Source organism: Coregonus lavaretus, assembly GCF_964263955.1.
Source record: "Coregonus lavaretus genome assembly, chromosome: 6".
Lineage (NCBI taxonomy): Eukaryota > Metazoa > Chordata > Actinopteri > Salmoniformes > Salmonidae > Coregonus > Coregonus lavaretus.
Window position 1 is genome coordinate 29820382 of NC_139993.1, and position 27571 is coordinate 29847952.

Genomic DNA, 27571 nt, shown 5'->3' on the forward strand with positions numbered 1-27571 from the left:
ACGTTTCCAGTTGTCTTGAACACACTGAAGTCGGAGATTTCCGAGTTGCCGGGTGTTTTGAATGTGGCATAATCAAAACGTTTGCTACTACATTTGAAAACGGCCTAATGTCACGAAATCTATAACTAATAAACACGTGTGTTTAATTCATCAAGCTAGTTATGGATGAACATCATGAAAGTATTGTTTTCCGAAGGGAAGGAGTCGAGGTAAGGTTTTTATCGCATAACGTTACTAGCCAACTAACGTAACGCAGTAGCTAGCTATCTCCACCAAGCTGATGATGAGGCTAACCACTGAGAAAGTTAATAGCTAACACGGCTAACGTCCATTGCTAGCTAGCTACTTTCTTCTTCTTATGATTATTATTATGACATTAAAATGTAAAGTATGTTGTTTCTGTTTTGATGTAGGATAAAGGGTATTTAGCTGTGGCTACTGACGACTCGGCACTGGTAAACGCCTATGAAGAAGCCCTCAAAACATTTCGGGTAAAGTTTGACAAGTATACAAGTGGGTGGATAAACTCCTTTGGTGTAGTGCAGAGCCATGCATTTTTTTTCTCCGAAATACATGACTCTGGTGTAGTGTTAGCTAGCTAGCTTCCTTCAGCTCAAGGAGATAGGACAAAGGGAAAGAAAGCGCCTCATGAGATTTACCCCTTGTGAATCATGGTGGTTGTATTTTTTTTTGGGGGGGGGGGGTTATTACGGATCCCCATTAGCTGCTGCTACTCTTCCAGGTGTCCAAACAAGATAACGGCAATTACATACAAAATAAAACAGTACATCACACAACACATTACACACTATACCACAACATATCTATACTGAACAAAAATATAAATGCAACATGCAACAATTTCAAAGATTTTACCGAGTTACAGTTCATATAAGGAAATCAGTCGATTGAAATTAATTAATTAGGCCCTAATTTATCTGGGAATACAGATATGCATCAGAAAACCAGTCAGTATCTTGTGTGACCACTATTTGCCTCATGCGGCACGACATCTCCTTCACGTAGAGTTGATCAGGCTGTTGATTGTGGCCTGTGGAATGTTATCCCACTCCTCTTCGATGGCTGTGCGAAGTTGCTGGATATTGGCGGGAACTGGAACACGCTGTTGAATGCGTCTATCCAGAGCATCCCAAACATGCTCAATGGGTGACATGTCTGGTGAGTATGCAGGCCATGGAAGAACTGGGAAATGTTCAGCTTCCAGGAATTGTGTACAGATCCTTGCGACATGGTGCTGTGCATTATCATGCTGAAACGTGAGGTGATGGAGGCAGATGAATGACACGACAATGGGCATCAGGATCTCGTCACGCTATTTCTGTGCATTAACATTTCCATTGATAAAATGCAATTGAGTTCATTGTCCGTAGCTTATGCCTGCCCATACCATAAACCCACCGCCACCATGGGGCACTTTGTTCATAACGTTGACATCAGCAAACCGCTTGCCCACACAACACAATACACGTGGTCTGCGGTTGTGAGGCCGGTTAGACGTACTGCCAAATTCTCTAAAACGACGTTGGATGCGGCTTGACACAGGACTGATGGTAGCACTCACCTTGTCTTCTCTGGACAAGGTGTTTTCTGGATGCCCCAAACAATCGGAAAGGGGATTCATCAGAGAAAATTTACCCCAGTCCTCAGCAGTCCAATCCCTGTACCTTTTGCAGAATATCAGTCTGTCCCTGATGCTTTTCCTGGAGAGAAGTGGCTTCTTTGCTGCCCTTCTTGACACCAGGCCATCCTCCAAAAGTCTTCGCCTCACTGTGCGTGCAGATGCACTCACACCTGCCTGCTGCCATTCCTGAGCAAGCTCTGCACTGGTGGTGCTCCGATCCCACAGCTGAATCAACTTTAGGAGATGGTTCTGGCGCTTGCTGGTCTTTATTGGGCGCCCTGACGCCTTCTTCACAACAATTGAACCTCTCTCCTTGAAGTTCTTGATGATCCGATAAATGGTTGATTTAGGTGCAATCTAACTAGCAGCAATATCCTTACCTGTGAAGCCCCTTTTGTGCAAAGCAATGATGACGGCACGTGTTTCCTTGCAGGTAACCATGTTTAACAGAGGAAGAACAATGATTTCAAGCACCACCCTCCTTTTAAAGCTTCCAGTCTGTTATTCTAACTCAATCAGCATGACAGAGTGATCTCCAGCCTTGTCCTCGTCAACACTCTCACCTGTGTTAACGAGAGATTCACTGACATGATGGCAGCTGGTCCTTTTGTGGCAGGGCTGAAATGCAGTGGAAATGTTTTTTGGGGATTAAGTTCATTTTCATGGCAAAGAGGGACTTTGCAATTAATTGCAATTCATCTGATCACTCTTCATGACAATCTGGATTATATGCAAATTGCCATCATCAAAACTGAGGCAGCAGACTTTGTGAAAATTAGTATTTGTGTCATTCTCAAAACTTTTGACCATGACTGTAGTACTGTGCGTTTATTTTATTTTAAATTTTTTAGGGGATATATCAGCTTTAATATTGCAAATAGATTGTAGCTTCCATCAATGTAATTGTCTGCATCATTTCCAGTCCCCCATATTATTTTTATATATACAGTTGAAGTCGGAAGTTTACATACACTTAGGTTGGAGTCATTAAAACTAGTTTTTCAACCACTCCACAAATTTATTGTTAACAAACTATCGTTTTGGCAAATAGGTTTGGACATCTACTTTGTGCATGACACAAGTCATTTTTCCAACAATTGTTTACAGACAGATTTTTTCACTTATAATTCACTGTATCACAATTCCAGTGGGTCAGAAGTTTACATACACTAAGTTGACTGTGCCTTTAAATTCCAGAAAATGATGTCATGGCTTTAGAAGCTTCTGATAGGCTAATTAACATCATTTGAGTCAATTGGAGGTGTACCTGTGGATGTATTTCAAGGCCTACCTTCAAACTCAGTGCCTCTTTGCTTGACATCATGGGAAAATCTAAATAAATCAGCAAAGACCTCAGAAAAACAATTGTAGACCTCCACAAGTCTGGTTCATCATTGGGAGCAATTTCCAAACGCCTGAAGGTACCATGTTCATCTGTACAAACAATAGTACGCAAGTATAAACACCATGGGACCACGCAGCCGTCATACCGCTCAGGAAGGAGACGCGTTCTGTCTCTTAGAGATTTTTATTTCTTTATTTTATTTCACCTTTATTTAACCAGGTAAGCCAGTTGAGAACAAGTTCTCATTTACATCTGCGACCTGGCCAAGATAAAGCAAAGCAGTGCGATTAAAAACAACAACAACACAGAGTTACATATGGAATAAACAAACCGTACAGTCAATAACAAAATAGAAAATCTATATACAGTCTGTTCAAATGTGGTAAGTTATGGAGGTAAGGCAATAAATAGGCCATAGTGCAAAATAATTACAATTTAGTATTAACACTGGAGTGATGGATGTGCAGAAGATGATGTGCAAATAGAGATACTGGGGTGCAAATGAGCAAAATAAGTAACAATGTAAATAACAATATGGGGATGAGGTAGTTGGGTGGGCTATTTACAGATGGGCTGTGTACAGGTGCAGTGATCAGTAAGCTGCTCTGACAACTGATGCTTAAGTTAGTGAGGGAGATAAGTGTCTCCAGCTTCAGAGATTTTTGCAGTTCGTTCCAGTCATTTGCAGCAGAGAACTGGAAGGGATGGCGGCCAAAGGAGTTGTTGGCTTTGGGGATGACCAGTGAGATATACCTGCTGGAATGCATACTACAGGTGGGTGTTGCTATGGTGACCAATGATCTAAGATAAGGCAGGGATTTGCCTAGAAGTGATTTATAGATGACCTGGAGCCAGTGGGTTTGGCGACGAATATGTAGTGAGGGCCAGCCAACGAGAGCGTACAGGTCACAATGGTGGATAGTATATGGGGCTTGGTGACAAAACGGATGGCACTGTGATAGACTACATCCAATTTGCTGAGTAGAGTGTTGGAAGCTATTTTGTAAATGACATCGCCGAAGTCACTCTGGATAAGAGCGTCTGCTAAATGACAAAAAAATAAGTCAAGGATCGGTAGGATAGTCAGTTTTACGAGGGCATGTTTAGCAGCATGAGTGAAGGAGGCTTTGTTGCGAAATAGGAAGCCGATTCTAGATTTAACTTTGGATTGGAGATGCTTAATGTGAGTCTGGAAGGAGAGTTTACGGTCTAACCAGACACCTAGGTATTTGTAGTTGTCCACATATTCTAAGTCAGACCCGCCGAGAGTAGTGATTCTAGTCGGGCGGGCGGGTGCAAGCAGCGTTCGATTGATGAGCATGCATTTGGTTTTACTAGCAGTTAAGAGCAGTTGGAGGCCACGGAAGGAGTGTTGTATGGCATTGAAGCTCGTTTGGAGGTTTGTTAACACAGTGTCCAATGAAGGGCCAGATGTATACAAAATGGTGTCGTCTGCGTAGAGGTGGATCTGAGAGTCACCAGCAGCAAGAGCGACATCATTGATATACACAGAGAACAGAGTGGGCCCGAGAATTGAACCCTGTGGCACCCCCATAGAGACTACCAGAGGTCCAGACAACAGGCCCTCCGATTTGACACATTGCACTCTATCTGAGAAGTACTTGGTGAACCAGGCGAGGTAGTCATTTGAGAAACCAAGGATATTTAGTCTGCCAATAAGATGAATGTACTTTGGTGCGAAAAGTGCAAATCAATCCCAGAACAACAGCAAAGGACCTTGTGAACGTGCTGGAGGAAACGGGTACAAAAGTATCTATGTCCATAACCTGAAAGGCCGCTCAGCAAGAAAGAAGCCACTGAAAAACCGCCATAAAAAAGCCAGACTACGGGCTGAAACTGCACATGGGGATAAAGATTGTACTTTTTGGAGAAATGTCCTCTGGTCTGATGAAACAAAAATAGAACTGTTTGGCCATAATGACCATCGTTATGTTTGGAGGAAAAAGGGGGTGCCTTGCAAGCCGAAGAACACCATCCCAACCGTGAAGCATGGGGGTGGCAGCATCATGCTGTGGGGGTGCTTTGCTGCAGGAGGGTCTGGTGCACTTCACAAAATAGATGGCATCATGAGGAAGGAAAATGATGTGGATATATTGAAGCAACATCTCAAGACATCAGTCAGGAAGTTAAAGCTTGGTCGCAAATGGGTCTTTCAAATGGACAATGACCCCAAGCATACTTCCAAAGTTGTGGCAAAATGGCTTAAGGACGACAAAGTCAAGGTATTGGAGAGGCCATCACAAAGCCCTGACCTCAATCCTATAGAAAATGTGTGGGCAGAACTGAAAAAGCATGTAAGAGCAAGGAGGCCTACAAACCTGACTCAGTTACACCAGCTCTGTCAGGAGGAATGGGCCAAAATTCACCCAACTTATTGTGGGAAGCTTGTGGAAGGCTACCCAAAACGTTTGACCCAAGTTAAACAATTTAAAGGCAATGCTACCAAATACTAATTAAGTGTATGTAAACTTCTGACCCACTGGGAATGTGATGAAAGAAATAAAAGCTGAAATAAATAATTCTCTCTACTATTATTCTGACATTTCACATTCTTAAAATAAAGTGGTGATCCTAATTTTTACTGTGATTAAATGTTAGGAATTGTGAAAAACTGAGTTTAAATGTATTTGGCTAAGGTGTATGTAAACTTCCGACTGGTATACAGTACCAGTCAAAAGTTTGGACACACCTACTCATTCAAGAGTTTTTCTTTATTTTGACTATCTTCTACATTGTATAATAATAGTGAAGACATCAAAACTATGAAATAACACATGGAGTCATGTAGTAACCAAAAAAGTGTCAGAATGCTTCTTACGGAGCCACTCCTTAGTTGCCCTGGCTGTGTGTTTCGGGTCGTTGTCATGCTGGAAGACCCAGCCACGACCCATCTTCAATGCTCTTACTGAGGGAAGGAGGTTGTTGGCCAAGATCTCGTGATACATGGCCCCATCCATCCTCCCCTCAATACGGTGCAGTCGTCCTGTCCCCTTTGCAGAAAAGCATCCCCAAAGAATGATGTTTCCACCTCCATGCTTCACGGTTGGGATGGTGTTCTTGGGGTTGTACTCATCCTTCTTCTTCCTCCAAACATGGCGAGTGGAGTTTAGACCAAAAAGCTCAATTTTTGTCTCATCAGACCACATTACCTTCTCCCATTCCTCCTCTGGATCATCCAGATGGTCATTGGCAAACTTCAGAAGGGCCTGGACATGCGCTGGCTTGAGCAGGGGGACCTTGCATGCGCTGCATGATTTTAATCCATGACGGCGTAGTGTGTTACTAATGGTTTTCTTTGAGACTGTGGTCCCAGTTCTCTTCAGGTCATTGACCAGGTCCTGCCGTGTAGTTCTGGGCTGATCCCTCACCTTCCTTATGTTCATTGATGCCCCACGAGGTGAGATCTTGCATGGAGCCCCAGACCGAGGATGATTGACCGTCATCTTGAACTTCTTCCATTTTCTAATAATTGTGCCAACGGTTGTTGCCTTCTCACCAAGCTGCTTGCCTATTGTCCTGTAGCCCATCCCAGCCTTGTGCAGGTCTACAATTTTATCCCTGATGTCCTTACACAGCTCTCTGGTCTTGGCCATTGTGGAGAGGTTGGAGTCTGTTTGATTGAGTGTGTGGACAGGTGTCTTTTATACAGGTAACGTGTTCAAACAGGTGCAGTTAATACAGGTAATGAGTGGAGAACAGGAGGGCTTCTTAAAGAAAAACTAACAGGTCTGTGAGAGCCGGAATTCTTACTGGTTGGTAGGTGATCAAATACTTATGTCATGCAATAAAATGCAAAGCACCCCCACACCATAACACCACCTCCTCCATGCCTTACAGTGGGAACTACACATGCGGAGATCATCCGTTCACCCACACCGCGTCTCACAAAGACACAGCAGTTTGAACCAAAAATCTCCAATTTGGACTCCAGACCAAAGGACAAATTTCCTCTGTTGCTCGTGTTTCTTGGTCCAAACAGGTCTCTTCTTATTATTGGTGTCCTTTAGTAGTGGTTTCTTTGCAGCAATTCGACCATGAAGGCCTGATTCACACAGTCCCCTCTGAACAGTTGATGTTGAGATGTGTCTGTTACTTGAACTCTGTGAAGCATTTATTTGGGATGCAATTTCTGAGGCTGGTAACTAATGAACTTATCCTCTGCAGCAGAGGTAACTCTGGGTCTTTCATTCCTGTGGCGGTCCTCATGAGAGCCAGTTTCATCATAGCGCTTGATGGTTTTTGCGACTGCACTTCAAGAAACATTCAATGTTCTTGACATTTTCCGTATTGACTGACCTTCATGTCTTAAAGTAATGATGGACTGTCGTTTCTCTTTGCTTATTTGAGCTGTTCTTGCCATAATATGGACTTGGTATTTTACCAAATAGGGCTGTCTTCTGTATACCCCCCCACCTTGTCACAACACAACTGATTGGCTCAAACGCATTAAGAAGGAAATAAATTCCACAAATTAACTTTTAAGAAGGCATACCTGTTATTTGAAATGCATTCCAGGTGACTACCTCATGAAGCTGGTGGAGAGAATGCCAATAGTGTGCAAAACTGTCATCAAGGCAAAGGGTGGCTATTTGAAGAATCTCAAATATAAAATATATTTTGATTTATTTAACTGTTTTTTTGGTTACTACATGATTCCGTATGTGTTATTTCATAGTTTTGATGTCTTCACTATTATTCTACAATGTAGAAAATAGTAAAAATAAAGAAAAACTCTTGAATGAGTAGGTGTGTCCAAACTTTGGACTGGTAGTGTAAATCTATATTTTCCCCTAACCCTACCACCCCTCCCCTAATTGGAGTAAACTAATGGACAACATCACTTCGGCTTCTACTTCGCAGCAGATACATACTATATACATTTTTACGGACACAATGTATTTTACAATAGTTATCTTTTGCTTGTTTTTAATCCCATCCTTCAGCTACCCTCAACCCCTCCCTTCTATCTCCTTAAGACCATCCAGTTTTATTTCTATTTGCCATATATTTTAAACTGTGCTGTTTCACAAAAGTTCTGAACCTTTTACGGACACAGTATATTGTACATGAATTACCTTGTTTTTTGTTTTTAGTCCCACCCTTCAGCTCCACTCAACTCCTCCCATCTATCTCTTAACACCATCCAGTAGTACTTTACGTTTCCCATAGTCTGTTCTGGACTTGGGGACTGTGAAGAGACCTCTGGTGGCATGAATTGTGGGGTATGCATGGGTGTCTGAGCATTTAAACTGACAGCTCTGTGCTTTCAACATGTTAATACCTCTCACAAAGACAAGTAGTGATGCAGACATTCTCTCCTCTACTTTGAGCCAGGAGAGATTGACATGCATGTTATTGATGTTAGTTCTCTGTGTACATTTAAGGGCCAGCCCTGCTGCTCTGTTCTGGGCCAACTGTAATTTGCCTATGTCCCTCTTTGTGGGGGCCATCATTTGACCATCATTTGACTGAGCAGTAGTCCAGATATGACAAAACTAGGGCCTGTAGGACTTGTTTTGTTGATGGCGATGTCTTGAAACCAAAAACAGTACATGAATGTCACCTTAATGAATCGCCTTTGTTTGAGCTCAGAAGTATGAATGAAACAATGAAAAAGAGAGTGATGAGAAGCTTTGCGATAATCTACAGAAACATTTTGATATCCAACAAACACCGGCTTCGAGGGCATTATCACTTTTATACAACGGGTTACCAATATATTCAAATAATGATTGACATATTTTAATTAAAAACGTTATTTTGATTAATTTATTCGTACTATTTCATCCTTCCACAAGATATAGTCCAGAGCCAGTCTTTCATTCTTTTTGATCTGTATCTATGGACGCGACCCAGTCGTTCAGTCTTTTTGTTCTGTATCTATAGACGTTCGTTGTAAATGTTCCATTGCTATACTGGCTGCCAACGTTCTTATCCCTTGCTTGCTAGCTAGCCAACTACGGCTAATTTACGGTCACGTCAAAAAGTTCCCGCCAGAATAACAGCAAAGTAGCTGCATTTGCATTTGTTTAAGCTGTTTTCTAGTGACATTTATTTGGATACATCCATAACAATGAGCTAATGAGGCGCGATTTCGTCTGGCAGAGAGAATGTGCTCACTCGTCAGGACACTGTTCAGACAGAGGAGCTAGCCAACAACACAGCTACAGTAACACAATCACTTCAAACTGAAGCTGGAAAGACTGCAAATTAGCTGCGTTTAGTTTAACCATTTTTCAATTGACATTTTTTTTGGTATATATCCATAAAAATGATGCCAGCTGATTCATGATTTCGACCGGCTGAGAAACGCTGCCTGCCTTTCTGTCTTGTCCCGACACCCGACAAGTTCAATACTATGGGACAGCAGGAGATAGAATTTGAATATTGAAACAATGTTGCAAATATCGGAGAGACAGACAGCAAGGTTTATACAAATCTCTGCTGTTGAAAACCAAATGCTAGTCTGAAAGAAATGTGAGATGATGTCTAGATGCTTTTTATAGAGGAGATCAAGTTTATAAATTTCCTGGCTGGGTTGGTGAGACAGTGGATGCGCAGTCAGATGGAACAGAGTAAATAGGCATTTCAACGTCATAGATTTAGCGGGTGGTAACTTGTGGAATAGACACCAGCTGGAATGCAGTTTTAACCAATCAGCATTCAGGATTAGACCCACCCGTTCATTCACCCCTTGTGAATCGATGATGGGAGGCATGTGTTAAAACCAAAAACAAATAGCATGAATGTCTCCTACATGTCTGGCTGCATTTCAGATTATTTTGTGCCCAATCGAAATGAATGGTAAATAATGTATTGTGTAATTTTGGAGTAATTTTTATTATAAATAAGAATATGTTTCTAAACACTTCTACATTAATGTGGATGCTACCATATTATGGATAATCCTGACTGAATTGTGAATAATGATGAATGAGAAAGTTACAGAGGGTCAAATATCATACCCCCAAGACAATGATCCAATAACGAATCCTGCATTTTCTCCTGTAAATTTGTTTAATCCTTTAGAGCTGTAATGATGAAAAAGAGAGTGAAGAGAAGCTTGGAAACAACCCACCGAAACTGACGGACTCAAAACTCCCCAAATCTCATATGCTGATTAAGGAGCCGCTTGACCCAAAGCCAAACTCAAAGGTAATCAGTTACAGTGAGGGGAAAAAGTATTTGATCCCCTGCTGATTTTGTATGTTTGCCCACTGACGAAGAAATGATCAGTCTATAATTTTAATGGTAGGTTTATTTTAACAGTGAGAGACAGAATAACAAAAAAAAAATCCAGAAAAACGCATGTCAAAAATGTTTTAAATTGATTTGCATTTTAATGAGGGAAATAAGTATTTGACCCCCTCTTAATCAGAAAGATTTCTGGCTCCCAGGTGTCTTTTATACAGGTAACGAGCTGAGATTAGGAGCACACTCTTAAAGGGAGTGCTCCTAATCTCAGCTTGTTACCTGTATAAAAGACACATGTCCACAGAAGCAATCAATCAATCAGATTCCAAACTCTCCACCATGGCCAAGACCAAAGAGCTCTCCAAGGATGTCGGGGACAAGATTGTAGACCTGCACAATGCTGGAATGGGCTACAAGACCATCGCCAAGCAGCTTGGTGAGAAGGTAACAACAGTTGGTGCGATTATTCGCAAATGGAAGAAACACAAAATAACTGTCAATCTCCCTCGGCCTGGGGCTCCATGCAAGATCTCACCTCGTGGAGTTGCAATGATCATGAGAACGGTGAGGAATCAGCCCAGAACTACACAGGAGGATCTTGTCAATGATCTCAAGGCAGCTGGGACCATAGTCACCAAGAAAACAATTGGTAACACACTATGCCGTGAAGGACTGAAATCCTGCAGCGCCCGCAAGGTCCCCCTGCTCAAGAAAGCACATATACAGGGCTGTCTGAAGTTTGCCAATGAACTTCTGAATGATTCAGAGGAGAACTGGGTGAAAGTGTTGTGGTCAGATGAGACCAAAATCAAGCTCTTTGGCATCAACTCAACTCGCCGTGTTTGGAGGAGGAGGAATGCTGCCTATGACCCCAAGAACACCATCCCCACCGTCAAACATGGAGGTGGAAACATTATGCTTTGGGGGTGTTTTTCTGCTAAGGGGACAGGACAACTTCACCGCATCAAAGGGACGATGGACGGGGCCATGTACCGTCAAATCTTGGGTGAGAACCTCCTTCCCTCAGCCAGGGCATTGAAAATGGGTCGTGGATGGGTATTCCAGCATGACAAAACACACGGCCAAGGCAACAAATGAGTGGCTCAAGAAGAAGCACATTAAGGTAAACCTGGTGGCCAACTACAAGAAACGTCTGACCTCTGTGATTGCCAACAAGGGTTTTGCCACCAAGTACTAAGTCATGTTTTGCAGAGGGGTCAAATACTTACAGTGGGGGAAAAAAGTATTTAGTCAGCCACCAATTGTGCAAGTTCTCCCACTTAAAAAGATGAGAGAGGCCTGTAATTTTCATCATAGGTACACGTCAACTATGACAGACAAAATTAGAAAAAGAAATCCAGAAAATCACATTGTAGGATTTTTTATGAATTTATTTGCAAATTATGGTGGAAAATAAGTATTTGGTCAATAACAAAAGTTTCTCAATACTTTGTTATATACCCTTTGTTGGCAATGACACAGGTCAAACGTTTTCTGTAAGTCTTCACAAGGTTTTCACACACTGTTGCTGGTATTTTGGCCCATTCCTCCATGCAGATCTCCTCTAGAGCAGTGATGTTTTGGGGCTGTCGCTGGGCAACACGGACTTTCAGCTCCCTCCAAAGATTTTCTATGGGGTTGAGATCTGGAGACTGGCTAGGCCACTCCAGGACCTTGAAATGCTTCTTACGAAGCCACTGCTTCATTGCCTGGGCGGTGTGTTTGGGATCATTGTCATGCTGAAAGGCCCAGCCACGTTTCATCTTCAATGCCCTTGCTGATGGAAGGAGGTTTTCACTCAAAATCTCACGATACATGGCCCCATTCATTCTTTCCTTTACACGGATCAGTCGTCCTGGTCCCTTTGCAGAAAAACAGCCCCAAAGCATGATGTTTCCACCCCCATGCTTCACAGTAGGTATGGTGTACTTTGGACGCAACTCAGCATTCTTTGTCCTCCAAACACGACGAGTTGAGTTTTTACCAAAAAGTTATATTTTGGTTTCATCTGACCATATGACATTCTCCCAATCATCCAAATGCACTCTAGCAAACTTCAGACGGGCCTGGAAATGTACTGGCTTAAGCAGGGGGACACGTCTGGCACTGCAGGATTTGAGTCCCTGGCGGCGTAGTGTGTTACTGATGGTAGGCTTTGTTACTTTGGTCCCAGCTCTCTGCAGGTCATTCACTAGGTCCCCCCGTGTGGTTCTGGGATTTTTGCTCACCGTTCTTGTGATGATTTTGACCCCACGGGGTGAGATCTTGCGTGGAGCCCCAGATCGAGGGAGATTATCAGTGGTCTTGTATGTCTTCCATTTCCTAATAATTGCTCCCACAGTTGATTTCTTCAAACCAAGCTGCTTACCTGTTGCAGATTCAGTCTTCCCAGCCTGGTGCAGGTCTACCATTTTGTTTCTGGTGTCCTTTGACAGCTCTTTGGTCTTGGCCATAGTGGAGTTTGGAGTGTGACTGTTTGAGGTTGTGGACAGGTGTCTTATATACTGATAACAAGTTCAAACAGGTGCCATTAATACAAGTAACGAGTGGAGGACAGAGGAGCCTCTTAAAGAAGAAGTTACAGGTCTGTGAGAGCCAGAAATCTTGCTTGTTTGTAGGTGACCAAATACTTATTTTCCACCATAATTTGCAAATCAATTCATTAAAAATCCTACAATGTGATTTTCTGGATAAAAAATTCTCAATTTGTCTGTCATAGTTGACGTGTACCTATGATGAAAATGACAGGCCTCTCATCTTTTTAAGTGGGAGAACTTGCACAATTGGTGGCTGACTAAATACTTTTTTCCCCCACTGTATTTCCCTCATTTAAAATGCAAATCAATTTATAACATTTTTGACATGCGTTTTTCTGGATTTTGTTGTTGTTATTCTGTCTCTCACTGTTCAAATAAACCTACCATTAAAATTATAGACTGATCATGTCTTTGTCAGTGGGCAAACGTACAAAATCAGCAGGGTATCAAATACTTTTTTCCCTCATTGTAGGCTATATGGGAGACTGAGAGTTTTGGGATGTGGTCAGCAGATAGCGCCTTCCAAGTCATGAGATTCACCCTTGTGAATTGATGATGGGAGGAATGTCTTAAAACCAAATAGAAGAACACTTTTCCAAAACGGTATCCTGAATAATCTCCATTGTTTCATATTTTAGAGGGATGAAAAAGAGAGCGATGAGAAGCTTGCAGACAATCCACAGAAACTGTCCGAATCTCATGTGCCAAGCAAGGGACCAGTTGAGCCAAAGGCAAACTCAAAGGTAATCAATTGAATAGTGGGAGGTAGGGTCCCACTGCAAGGCTGTGTGGTCAGAAGATGGCTTGGTTTACCCTGCCACCATGGTCTGGTTGGAGGGGGAGCGCTGCAAGGTGAAGTTTGACAACTACGGAAAAGAGGAAGAGCAGGACCAGAGTGCCCTGCTACCTGAAGCTGCTGCCCAGCCCAGGAGGGAGAAACGGGTGAGCCATACGCAACAGGAGACTTGGGGTGTATTTACTAGGAACCAAACTGAAGCAAACAGATGGAAATGGATCGAAACTAGGAGGGACATACCTAAGTTTGTCCAATAGAAACGCGATTCATCCCTTGTGAATCGATGATGGGAGGCATATGTTAAAACAAAAACAAACAGCATGAATGTCTCCTCCATGTCTTAGTGCAGCATCTGTTCTTGCAGCGACACGGTCATTTGTGCTTGTCCCTTCCATGTTTTTTTGTTTTTGTTTTTTTGTTAGTGTTTTAAAGTTGCGATCCACCTCAATCAACCACATTTTTAGTAGTATTAAATCAGATGGCTAATAATGAGGCAAATAGCAGTACTTTGGCTGTTCGTTTTAATCTGTTTTTTTGTGAAACGCACCAAACAAGCTGTCGACCTAACCCTCAATGGATATAGCGAGCCGCAACTGCGGATATCATACACAAGAGATGTCCTGCTTAGTCTCTGACCCTTTGCTGCAAGTCTACACTACAATGGAATACCACAATCAACATGCTCCCAAGAAAAGGCGTCTAAACCAAGGAAGCATGGCAGTAGAGGAAGAATTCAGAATCAGATTTAAAAAACAGCCCTTCAGAACACCTCTTTCATCTATTATGTATGGCAATGTACAATGCATAAGAAATAAGACAGGAGCTACGGGCTTGTACCCAATACCTCTGAGTACCGACAACCCTGCCTGATCTGTCTATCTGAGACCTGGCTTACGGAACAGAATCCCGACTCCGTTGTGGAGCTGGATGGCTACACAATCGTCAGAATGGACCGAAACATCAACTCCGGTAAGAGAAAAGGTGGAGGAGTTTGTGCATTGATCAACGAGAAATACTGCCATTCTGCCCATATTACAACTAAGCACCAGGTCTGTACTAAAGACATTGAACTCCTTGCTCTTAACCTACGGCCATACTACCTGCCATGGGAAATAAATCAGGTCCGACTATTTATTGTTTACATATCCCCCTCTACTGACACCCAAATAGCTGCCGACTTGAGCCATGACCTTGTATCCCAGGCTGAGACGGAGTCACCCGAAGTGGTAAAGCTGATCATGGGAGGCTTTAACATGTGCAGTCTATCTGAACATTTACCATCATACCAGCAATATATTACATGTCCTACCCGAAATGAAGTCTGTCTGGACCTCTGTTATGGTAGCATCCCATTATTTTTTCCAAGGCACTACCCAATCTCGGGGGTTCGGATCATAACATGGTTCAGCTCATCCCAGTCTACAAACCGCGACTGCAGCGAGAGAAGGCTAAAAAGGTGGAGTATAAAAGCTGGAATCCTGAAGCTACTGAAGCCCTCCAGGACTGTTCTGAGTCCACTGACTGGGCGGCCCTGACAGACAGCGCCGTTGACCTGGAAGAGGCAGCAGATACTGTCTTTGAGTACAACCGTTTCTGTGAGGATCTCGTTATTCCCAAAAAGAAAGTCAACATCTTCCCCAATAATAAACAGAGGGTAACTCGGAAATGAAGACTTCCTCAACCAGAAAGAACAAGTGTTTAAATCAGGTGGCAGTAAAGAGGAAAGGAAAAATATTCAGAGGAGAGTCAAAAACAAAATCAAGGAGGCAGCATACAAAGACAAATTTAGAAAACCTTTTTAAGGACAAGGACAGTAGGAAAGCCTGACAAGGGCTACAAACCATTACAGGCTACAAACCAGAGACATTGTATGAAAACAACCTTGTTTTTGCAAATGATTTGAACAGTTTCTATTGTAGGTTTGACGTGTGATTTTACATCACAGCAGAAAGTGTCCCTGGACCGTATAGACAGCATACCAGCTGTTGATATACAGATCTCTGTGAATGACGTCAACCAATACTTTCAACGTGTCAACCCACGAAAATCATATGATCCAGACGGTGTCAGCAGCAAGGCACTTCAGGCATGCGCATACCAGCTCACATTTCCATTCCAGAAGCTGTTCCAGCTGTCACTGGACAGTGGGATAATTCCAGACTTATGTAAAAAGTCGCTGATTGTCCCAGGACTTAAAAACAACAGGACAAAAGAAAATAACAATTTGCGCCCTGTAGCCCTGACATCTGTAGTCTCTGGTCTCTCATCCCAACTACACTGAACAAAAATACAAATGCAATATGTAAAGTTTTGGTCCCATGTTTCATGAACTGAAATAAAACATCCCCGAAAATTTCCATTACGCACAAAATGCTTATTTCTCTCAAATTTTGTGCACAAATTTGTTTAAACCCCTGTTAGTGAGCATTTTCCCTTTGCCAAGATAATCCATCCACCTGACATGTGTGGCATATGAAGAAGCTGATTAAACAGCATGATCATTACACAGGTGCACCTTGTGCTGGGGACAATAAAAGGCCACTCTAAAATGTGCAGTTTTGTCACACAACACAATGCCACAGATGTCTCAAGTTTTGAGGGAGTGTGCAATTGGCATGCTGACTAAAGGAATGTCCACAAGAGCTGTTGCCAGAGAATGTAATGTTAATTTCTCTACCATAAGCCGCCTCCAACATCATTTTAGAGAATTTGGCAGTACCTCCAACCGGCCTCACAACCACAGACCACGTGTATGGCGTTGTGTGGGCGAGCGGTTTGCTGATGTCAGTGTTGTGAACAGAGTGCCCCATGGTGGCGGTGGGGTTACGGTATGGGCAGGCATTAGCTACGGACAACGAACACAATTGCATTTTAGCAATGGCAATTTGAATGCACAGAGATTAAGTACCAGTCCAAAGTTTGGACACACCTACCCATTCCATGGTTTTTCATTATTTTCTACATTGTAGAATAATAGTGAAGACATCAAAACTATGAAATAACACAAATGGAATAATGTAGTAACCTAAAAAGTGTTAAACAAACCAAAATATATTTTATGTTTGAGATTCTTCAAAGTAGCCACCCTTTGCCTTGATGACAGCTTTGCACACACTTGGCATTCTCTCAACCAGCTTCATGAGGTAGTCACCTGGAATGCATTTCAATTAACAGGTGTACCTTGTTAAAAGTTAATGCGTTTTAGCCAATCAATTGTGTTGTGACAAGGTAGGGTTGGTATACAGAAGATAGCCCTATTTGGTTAAAGACCAAGTCCATATTATGGCAAGAACAGCTCAAATAAGCAAAGAGAAACGACAGTCCATCATTACTTTAAGACATGAAGGTCAGTCAATACGGAACATTTCAAGAACTTTGTTGCAAAAACCATCAAGCACTATGATGAAACTGGCTCTCATGAGGACCGCCACAGGAATGGAAGACCCAGAGTTACCTCTGCTGCAGAGGATAAGTTCATTAGAGTTAACTGCACCTCAGATTGCAGCCCAAATAAATGCTTCACAGAGTTCAAGTAACAAACACATCTCAACATCAACTGTTCAGAGGAGACTGCATGAATCAGGCCTTCATCAAATCAAATCAAATGTATTGGTCACATACACATGGTTAGCAGATGTTATTGCGAGTGTAGCGAAATGCTTGTGCTTCTATTTCCGACAGTGCAGCAATATCTAGCAAGTAATATCTAACAGTTCCACAACAAATACCTAATACACACAAATCTAAGTAAAGGAATGGTATAAGAATATATAAATATATGGATGAGCAATGTCATTGTCAGAGTGGCATAGGCTAAGATGCAATATATAGTATAGAATACAGTAAATAGATATGAGATGGGTAATGCAAGATATGTAAACATTATTAAAGTGGCATTATTAAAGTGACTAGTGTTCCATTTATTAAAATGGCCAGTGATTTTCAAGTCTGTGAGTAGGCAGCAGTCTGATGGTCTTGAGATAGAAGCTGTTTTTCAGTCTCTAGGTTCCAGCTTTGATGCACCTGTACTGACCTCGCCTTCTGGATGATAGCAGGGTGAACAGGCAGTGGCTCGGGTGGTAGTTGTCCTTGGTTATCTTTTTGGCCTTCCTGTGACATCGGGTGCCGTAGGTGTCCTGGAGGGCAGGTAGTTTGCCCCCGGTTATGCGTTGTGCAGACCGCACCACCCTCTGGAGAGCCCTGCGGTTGTGGGCGGTGCAGTTGCCGTACCAGGCGGTGATACAGCCCGACAGGATGCTCTCAATTGTGCATCTGTAAAAGTTTGTGAGGGTTTTAGGTGACAGGCCAAATTTCTTCAGCCTCCTGCGGTTGAAGAGACGCTGTTGCGCCTTCTTCACCACACTATCTGTGTGGGTGGACCATTTCAGTTTGTCAGTGATATGTACGCCGAGGAACTTAAAATGTTCTACCTTCTCCACTGCTGTCCCGTCAATGTGGATAGGGGGGTACTCCCTCTGCTGTTTCCTGAAGTCCACGATCATCTCCTTTGTTTTGTTGACGTTGAGTGAGAGGTTATTTTCCTGACGCCACACTCCGAGAGCCCTCACCTCCTCCCTGTAGGCTGTCTCATCGTTGTTGGTAATCAAGCCTACTACTGTTGTGTCGTCTGCAAACTTGTTGATTGAGTTGGAGGCGTGCATGGCTACTCAGTCATGGGTGAACAGGGAGTACAGGAGGGGGCTGAGCACACACCGTTGTGGGGCCCCAGTGTTGACGATCAGTGAAGTGGAGATGTTGTTTCCTACCTTCACCACCTGGGGGCAGCCCGTCAGGATGTCCAGGACCCAATTGCACAGGGCGGGGTTGAGACCCAGGGCCTCCAAGCTTAATGATGAGCTTGGAGGGTACTATGGTGTTGAATGCTGAGCTATAGTCAATGAACAGCATTCTTACATAGGTATTCCTCTTGTCCAGATGGGATAGGGCAGTGTGCAGTGTGATGGCGATTGCATCGTCTGTGGACCTATTGGGGCGGTAAGCAAATTGAAGTGGGTCTAGGGTGACAGGTAAGGTGGAGGTGATATGATCCTTGATTAGTCTCTCAAAGCACTTCATGGTCGATTTGCTGCAAAGAAACCACTACTAAAGGACAACAATAATAAGAAGAGACTTGCTTGGTCCAAGAAACACAAGCAATGGACATTAGACCGGTGGAAATCTGTCCTTTGATCTGGAGTCCAAATTTGAGATTTTTGGTTCCAACCGCCGTCTCTTTGTGAGACACAGAGTAGGTGAACGGATGATCTCTGCATGTGTGGTTTCCACCGTGAAGCATGGAGGAGGAGGTGTGATTGTGTGGGGATGCTTTGCTGGTGACACTGTCTGCGATTTATTTAGAATTCAAGGCACACTTAACCAGCATGGCTACCACAGCATTCTGCAGTGATACTCCATCCCATTTGCGCTTAGTGGGACTATCATTTGTTTTTCAACAGGACAATGACCCAAAACACACCTCCAGGCTGTGTAAGGGCTATTTGACCAAGAAGGAGAGTGATGGAGTGCTGCATCAAATGACCTGGCCTCCACAATCCCCCGACCTCAACCCAATTGAGATGGTTTGGGATGAGTCGGACCGTAGAGTAAAGGAAAAGCAGCCAGCAAGTGCTTAGCATATGTGGGAACTCCTTCAAGACTGTTGAAAAGCATTCCAGGTGACTACCTCATGAAGCAGGTTGAGAGAATGCAAAACTGTCATCAAGGCAAAGGGTGGCTACTTTGAAGAATCTAAAATATAACATATTTTGATTTGTTTAACACTTTCTTTTGGTTACTACATGATTCCATACGTGTTATTTCATAGTTTTGATGTCTTCACTATTATTCTACAATGTAGAAAATTGTAAAAATAAAGAAAAACCCTTGAATGAGTAGGTGTGTCCAAACTTTTGACTGGTAGTGTATATTTGTAGCAAGTAGCATTTGATCTATTCAAAGTCTTTCGGTATTTCTATGGTAAATGCAGATGAGCAACCCCATGCTGCAGCCTATTTATGTAAAGCCGCTATGCTGCATCAGTTGGGCTAAAGGTTATAATGCTTTTAAAGGGAAAATTATATTTCAGATGGTGTCAACATAATTTAATTTGAATTTATTTTGGAGTAGAATGTCCTTTTTAAAAAGTCACCAGAAGTGACCTTCTCTGTTACTAGGAGAAACACTGAACTCCATTTTGTATTTCTTTCACCCTTTAGAGCTGTAATGATAAAAACAAAAGAGAAGCTTGGAGACAACCCACCACAAATGAGAGAATCAAAACTCCCTGAATCTCAACAAACTTTTGCTTAGGGCCCCTGAAAGGCTAGGGCCGGCTCTGACTGCATGTGTGGGTATGGATGTGGGTACACAGACCTGCGAGCCACTGCGTTCAGATTTTTTGTGGCCCCCACCCCCATCAAAGTTGCCCATCCCTGAGTTAGGCTATACAAAAAACGGAGATTGTGGCATGTTGTCAGCGGATGGCCCCTTCCAAATCATGAGATTCGCGCTTATGAATTGATGATGGCATAAATGCCGCCTTTTATGCCTTCATCAGGAGAACACTTTGTTCTCATTGCAAAACGTGCTACGGTGTAAAACGTTTTGCAACGGTGTGTGACTAATAAAGAAACCCTTGGTAAAAGATTCATGATAGCACAGTTAACTTGATTTATTTCGGTTCCCTTTCTCAAGCTTGCTTTTATTACTACCTGTTTTTTTGTTGTATTTTTTTCAATTAAACGTTTATTCCCCTATGTGTACCAGGTGTGGAGGCTGGGTTACCGGTGTCGTGCTGTGTACTCCGAGGATGGCCTGGTCTACCCAGCGGTGCTGGTGTGGATGAGAGACGAACGCTGCCGGGTGAAGTTTGAAGACTACGGGAATGAGGAGGAGCTGGAGCTGAGCACCCTGCTATCTCCAGATGAACTGGGAGGCCACAGTGAAAGAGTTGATGCCAAAGTGCAACAAGGGGTAAAACTTCACTTGAACAATCATATTTACAGTGGGGAGAACAAGTATTTGATACACTGCCGATTTTGCAGGTTTTCCTACTTACAAAGCATGTAGAGGTCTGTAATGTACACTTCAACTGTGAGAGACGGAATCTAAAACAAAAATCCAGAATATCACATTGTATGATTTTTAAGTAATTAATTTGCATTTTATTGCATGACATAAATATTTGATACATCAGAAAAGCAGAACTTAATATTTGGTACAGAAACCTTTGTTTGCAATTACAGAGATCATTACCTGTATTAACTGCACCTGTTTGAACTCATTACCTGTATAAAAGACACCTGTCCACACACTCAATCAAACAGACTCCAACCTCTCCACAATGGCCAAGACCAGAGAGCTGTGTAAGGACATCAGGGATAACATTGTAGACCTGCACAAGGCTGGGATGGGCTACAGGACAATAGGCAAGCAGCTTGGTGAGAAGGCAACAACTGTTGGCGCAATTATTAGAAAATGGAAGAAGTTCAAGATGAAGGTCAATCACCCTCGGTCTGGGGCTCCATGCAAGATCTCACCATGTGGGGCATCAATAATCATGAGGAAGGTGAGGGATCAGCCCAGAACTACACGGCAGGACCTGGTCAATGACCTGAAGAGAGCTGGGACCACAGTCTCAAAGAAAACCATTAGTAACACACTACGCCGTCATGGATTAAAATCCTGCAGCGCACGCAAGGTCCCCCTGCTCAAGCCAGCGCATGTCCAGGCCCGTCTGAAGTTTGCTAATGATCCAGAGGAGGGATGGGAGAAGATCATGTGGTCTGATGAGACAAAAATAGAGCTTTTTGGTCTAAACTCCACTCGCCGTGTTTGGAGGAAGAAGAAGGATGAGTACAACCCCAAGAACACCATCCCAACCGTGAAGCATGGAGGTGGAAACATCATTCTTTGGGGATGCTTTTCTGCAAAGGGGACAGGACGACTGCACCGTATTGAGGGGAGGATGGATGGGGCCATGTATCACGAGATCTTGGCCAACAACCTCCTTCCCTCAGTAAGAGCATTGAAGATGGGTCGTGGCTGGGTCTTCCAGCATGACAACGACCCGAAACACACAGCTAGGGCAACTAAGGAGTGGCTCCGTAAGAAGCATCTCAAGGTCCTGGAGTGGCCTAGCCAGTCTCCAGAGCAGAACCCAATAGAACATCTTTGGAGGGAGCTGAAAGTCCGTATTGCCCAGCGACAGCCCCGAAACCTGAAGGATCTGGAGAAGGTCTGTATGGAGGAGTGGGCCAAAATCCCTGCTGCAGTGTGTGCAAACCTGGTCAAGACCTACAGGAAACGAATGATCTCTGTAATTGCAAACAAAGGTTTCTGTACCAAATATTAAGTTCTGCTTTTCTGATGTATCAAATACTTATGTCATGCAATAAAATGCAAATTACTTAAAAATCATACAATGTGATCTTCTGGATTTTTGTTTTAGATTCCGTCTCTCACAGTTGAAGTGTACCAATGATAAAAATTACAGACCTCTACATGCTTTGTAAGTAGGAAAAATTGCAAAATCGGCAGTGTATCAAATACTTGTTCTCCCCACTGTATGTGGCCTTGGTTCAAGTGTTACTATAAAATGATGACCCCACAAGTATCAAACTTTAAATTACCACAAACATGTCAATCCAGTATATGGATGAAGCAGTGCGTGGGTCCGCCCAATAAGGCAATTCTCTTGTCCCTAGGCTGTGGATGGGTTCAGGTCCACTGGTAACAACAGCACTGATTGGAAGAGGAAGGGAAGAGAGTGGAGGACACCTCAAGAAGAGGGACGAGAGGAGCTGTCCTCACCTAAGTTTCCTCCAGTGAGTCTGGGTGCTATTCCCTCTGTTTCGGGATGTCTGGAATACATTGTTGACAAATGAGCATGCTTTACTGATGTCTGATGTTTATTGATAAGGAAGTTTGCGTTCAAATGTGTCAGACTTGTCACTATGGCTTTTGGCAATTCTGAGATGTGTTGTATGTTTCTTATACTTTCTCTCTGTGTGTGTGTCTCTGTCTCAGGGAAAAGACTATGGCAAAAGCTGCTATGACTTTGGCAAGGAGCATGGGGATAAGAAGAAGCCAAATGGCCGGAGAGAGGAACCAAGTGGCCGGAGAGAGGAACCAAACAATCACCCCTTTTCCTTCTTTCCTCCAGTGCCACCGCCCAAGGGCTCTTTGGTGAGGCTGTTTGCAGTGTGTGTTCCTTACCTACATGTCTATCTTCAACCTGTGTGAGACTGGCTACCTCCAGTCGGGACATCCAACAAGAAAAATGTTATTCAATGTCTGTGGTATTATGTCGTGGGTGTGCAATAAATTGAGTTATAAATAAGAGATCCTCAGTTTGTATTTGAGTATTTCATATAGGTGTAATAATGGTATCTTCTCCTCCAGGACTTCCTGCCACTCCTGCCTCCTCCTCCTCCACCTCCACCGTGTGTATGGCCCCGCCGAGCAGTGCTGACCGACACTGGCGATGAGCTAGACTCAGCCGTGACAGACTTATCCAGCATGCTCCTGTCCTGGTACCTGTGTGGCTACCACACTGGATGCTACATGGTTAGCAAGAGCCTCTTCCATTTCTAGATCTTGCATTCCTATTGACAGAAACACTGCCATGTCCATACAGTGCATTCGGAAAGTATTCAGACCCATTGACTTTTTCCACGTTTTGTTACGTTACAGCCTTATTCTAAAATGAATGAACATTTGTTTTGCCCTCATCAATCTACACACAATACCCTATAATGACAAAGCGAAAACAGGTTTTAAGAAATGTTTGCAAATGTATTACAAATAAAAAACAAAAATACCTTATTTACATAAGTATTCAGACCCTTTGCTATGAGACTCGAAATTGAGGGTCCCCAAGAACACAGTGGCCTCCATCATTCTTAAATTGAAGAAGTTTGGAACCACCAAGAATCTTCCTAGATCTGGCCACCCGGCCAAACTGAGCAATCGTGAGAGAAGGGCCTTGGTCAGGGAGGTGACCAAGAACCCGATGGTCACTCTGACAGAGCTCTAGAGTTCCTCTGTGGAGATGGGATAACCTTCCAGAAGGACAACCATCTCTGCAGCACTCCACCAATCAGGCCTTTATGGTAGAGTGGCCAGACGGAAGGACTCTCAGACCATGAGAACCAAGATTTAACTCTTTGGCCTGAATGCAAAGCTTCACGTCTGGAGGAATCCTGGCATCATCCCTACGGTGAAGCATAGTGGTGGCAGCATCATGCTGTGGGGATGTTTTTCAACGACAGGGACTGGGAGACTAGTCAGGATCGAGGGAAAGATGAATGGAGCAAAGTACAGAGAGATCCTTGATGAAAACCTGCTCCAGAGTGCTCAGCACCTCAGACTGGGGCGATGGTTCACCTTCCAACAGAACAACGACCCTAAGCACACAGCCAAGACAACGCAGGAGTGGCTTCGGGACAAGTCTCTGAATGTCCGTGAGTGGCCCAGCCAGAGCCCGGACTTGAACCTGATCGAACATCTCTGGAGAGACCTGAAAATAGCTGTGCAGCGACACTCCTCATCCAACCTGACAGAGCTTGAGAGGATCTGCTGAGAAGAATAGGAGAAACTCCCCAAATACAGGTGTGCCAAGCTTGTAGCGTCATACCCAAGAAGACTCGAGGCTGTAATCGCTGCCAAAGGTGCTTCAACAAAGTACTGAGTAAAGGGTCTGAATATGTATGTAAATGTGATATTTATTTTTTGCTTTGTCATTATTGGGTATTGTGTGTAGATTGATGAGGGGGAAAAACAATTTAATCAATTAAAAAATAAGGCTGTAACATAACATGTGGAAAAAGTCAATGGGTCTGAATACTTTCCGAATGCACTGTAGCATTTCTTGACCTCATATGGGGTATAACATGAATACTTATTTTTCATGTCAACCTTAAATTTAAATCTCCTTGATATCCTTCTCTCAGATCGTGATTTTGCACGAAACAGCTTTGTAGTGATTCCATAATGATATATGGAACTTAACTTGTTGGTACTTAGGCAATGCAACAGACAAAAGCAAGTCGCAAGAGGGCTGATAAAGAGAAACAGGCCGAGGAATAAGGTAAAGTGATCTACCTTCATGCGGTTTTAATTCCAACTCCACTGCTTTATCAAAGGATATTTTAAATATTTGAATTGGGAGGTGGGATGGCACTGACACTGTATCTATCTATATCAATCGATTAGAACTGTAGGTCTATTTGGACCTTACAAAAGTAAAGGCCTAAAATTTGCAGTCACTGAAGTTTGCAGGCTGAGTAATTATCGTATGAGGATATATTAGGACCGAAGATACCACCCTGAGGAATTCCACAGGTAGGCCATGTACTATTAAGCTCTCATAACTGCCTGCCTTTTCCCTTTCAGGTGGGTTTAAGACCCAAGAATGGGGAAGAAGAGGAAAGAACTATCCTGTTAAAACAGGACAAGAGTTCCAAAGACTGAATGTTCTTGTACTACACAGAAGTAGTCTAATTGGGGCTCTGTGTGATGCACCACAGTTTGCAGGTTTTTTTCTTATTGAAAATGTGTGTTGTGACAAGAAGGTGATGTGGATAAGCAGTTAGGGGTATGTTGATCCTAGCTCATCATGGCGTTAACTCAGCACTTTAAGAGGCTTTTTGGAAGGCTATCTTTACATTTGATGTTTTTTGGCGCTTTTCTGTTTTTTTTAAATACTGTTGGAAAAAGCTTTGCCAAGGTTTTTGGGGGAAAGATAAAATAATGGGACGCTAGTTTATTGTCAAGTGGAAACAATTAGAATGAATTGTTGATCCCTCAGCTGTTGTCAGTAAATGTTCGTTTCAGTTCATTTGGGGAATTTATTTTACAGCTGTACATTGCAAATATACTGAACAAAAATATTTACGCAACATGCAACAATTTCCACAATTTTACTGAGTTACAGTTCATATAAGGAAATCAGTCAGTTGAAATAAATTATTTACATTTACATTTACGTCATTTAGCAGACGCTCTTATCCAGAGCGACTTACAAATAGGTGCATTCACCTTATAGCCAGTGGGATCACCACTTTACAATGTTATTTTTTTTGTTGTGTTGGGGTAAGGGGGGGTAGAAGGATGACTTTATCCTATCCCAGGTATTCCTTAAAGAGGTGGGGGTTTCAAATGTCTCCGGAAGGTGGTGAGTGACTCCGCTGTCCTGGCGTCGTGAGGGAGCTTGTTCCACCATTGGGGTGCCAGAGCATCGAACAGTTTTGACTGGGCTGAGCGGGAACTATGCTTCCGCAGAGGTAGGGGAGCCAGCAGGCCAGAGGTGGATGAACGCAATGCCCTCGTTTGGGTGTAGGGACTGATCAGAGCCTGAAGGTACGGAGGTGCCGTTCCCCTCACAGCTCCGTAGGCAAGCACCATGGTCTTGTAGCAGATGCGAGCTTCAACTGGAAGCCAGTGGAGTGTGCGGAGGAGCGGGGTGACGTGAGAGAACTTGGGAAGGTTGAACACCAGACGGGCTGCGTCATTCTGGATGAGTTGTAGGGGTTTAATGGCACAGGCAGGGAGCCCAGCCAACAGCGAGTTGCAGTAATCCAGACGGGAGATGATAAGTGCCTGGATTAGGACCTGTGCCGCTTCCTGTGTAAGGCAGGGTCGTACTCTCCGAATGTTGTAGAGCATGAACCTACAGGATCGGGTCACCGCCTTGATGTTAGCGGAGAACGACAGGGTGTTGTCCAGGGTCACGCCAAGGCTCTTCGCACTCTGGGAGGAGGACACAACGGAGTTGTCAACCGTGATGGCGAGATCATGGAACAGGCAGTCCTTCCCCGGGAGGAAGAGCAGCTCCGTCTTGCCAAGGTTCCGCTTGAGGTGGTGATCCGTCATCCATACTGATATGTCTGCCAGACATGCAGTGATGCGATTCGCCATCTGGTTATCAGAAGGGGGAAAGGAGAAGATTAGTTGTGTGTCGTCAGCGTAGCAATGATAGGAGAGGCCATGTGAGGATATGACAGAGCCAAGTGACTTGGTGTATAGCGAGAATAGGAGAGGGCCTAGAACTGAGCCCTGGGGGACACCAGTGGTGAGAGCACGTGGTGCGGAGACAGCTTCTCGCCACGCCACTTGGTAGGAGCGACCGGTCAGGTAGGACGCAATCCAAGAGTGAGCCGCGCCGGAGATGCCCAGCTCGGAGAGGGTGGAGAGGAGGATCTGATGGTTCACAGTATCAAAGGCAGCAGACAGGTCTAGAAGGACAAGAGCAGAGGAGAGAGAGTTAGCTTTAGCAGTGCGGAGAGCCTCCGTGACACAGAGAAGAGCAGTCTCAGTTGAATGACCAGTCTTGAAACCTGACTGGTTTGCATCAAGAAGGTCATTCTGAGAGAGATAGCAAGAGAGTTGGCTAAAGACGGCACGCTCAATAGTTTTGGAGAGAAAAGAAAGAAGGGATACTGGTCTGTAGTTGTTGACATCAGAGGGATCGAGTGTTGGTTTTTTGAGAAGGGGTGCAACTCTCGCTCTCTTGAAGACGGAAGGGACATAGCCAGCGGTCAAGGATGAGTTGATCAGCGAGGTGAGGTAAGGGAGAAGGTCACCGGAGATGGTCTGGAGAAGAGAGGAGGGGATAGGGTCAAGCGGACGGCAAGATTTTATCTGGAGAGAGAGGGGAGAAAGAAGTCAAAGCATAGGGTAGGGCAGTGTGAGCAGGACCAACAGTGTCATTTGACTTAACAAACGAGGATCGGATGTCGTCAACCTTCTTTTCAAAATGGTTGACGAAGTCATCCACAGAGAGGGGGGGGGGGGGATTCAGCAGGGAGGAGAATGTGGCAAAGAGCTTCCTAGGGTTAGAGGCAGATGCTTGGAATTTAGAGTGGTAGAAAGTGGCCTTAGCAGCAGAAACAGATGAAGAAAATGTAGAGAGGAGGGAGTGAAAAGATGCCAGGTCCGCAGGGAGTCTAGTTTTCTTCCATTTCCGCTCAGCTGCCCGGAGCTCTGTTCTGTGAGCTCGCAATTAGTCATCAAGCCACGGAGCTGGAGGGGAGGAC

The 27571-nt window shown here is 43.7% G+C and overlaps 1 protein-coding gene across 3 annotated transcripts; it reads left to right on the top strand.

Annotated features, from left to right (window-relative positions):
* The first annotated feature begins 42 nt into the window (after positions 1-42).
* On the top strand, positions 43-25372 carry LOC311130551 (survival motor neuron protein-like). Of its 3 annotated transcripts, XM_084163312.1 has the most exons (10): positions 45-209; positions 414-491; positions 10038-10163; positions 13378-13482; positions 20301-20507; positions 22241-22360; positions 22563-22721; positions 22938-23102; positions 24561-24624; positions 24930-25372. In XM_084163312.1, the coding sequence occupies exons 1-9, from the start codon at positions 162-164 to the stop codon at positions 24621-24623; spliced, it is 1071 nt and encodes a 356-aa protein (XP_084019438.1). In that variant the 5' UTR covers positions 45-161; the 3' UTR covers position 24624; positions 24930-25372. The 3 variants fall into 3 exon arrangements, with proteins under 3 accessions (XP_084019439.1, XP_084019438.1, XP_084019440.1); XM_084163313.1 differs by lacking the exon at positions 13378-13482 and having other exon boundaries at positions 43-209; XM_084163314.1 differs by lacking the exons at positions 10038-10163; positions 13378-13482 and having other exon boundaries at positions 73-209.
* Positions 25373-27571: the final 2199 nt, after the last annotated feature.

Excerpts from the sequence above, each read along its gene's own strand:
- LOC311130551 (XM_084163312.1), top strand. The coding sequence starts at position 162 with ATGGATGAACATCATGAAAGTATTGTTTTCCGAAGGGAAGGAGTCGAG. Across the intron at positions 210-413 it reads TCCGAAGGGAAGGAGTCGAG|GATAAAGGGTATTTAGCTGT; the intron begins GTAAGGTTTTTA and ends GTTTTGATGTAG. Across the intron at positions 492-10,037 it reads AAGCCCTCAAAACATTTCGG|AGCTGTAATGATGAAAAAGA; the intron begins GTAAAGTTTGAC and ends TTAATCCTTTAG.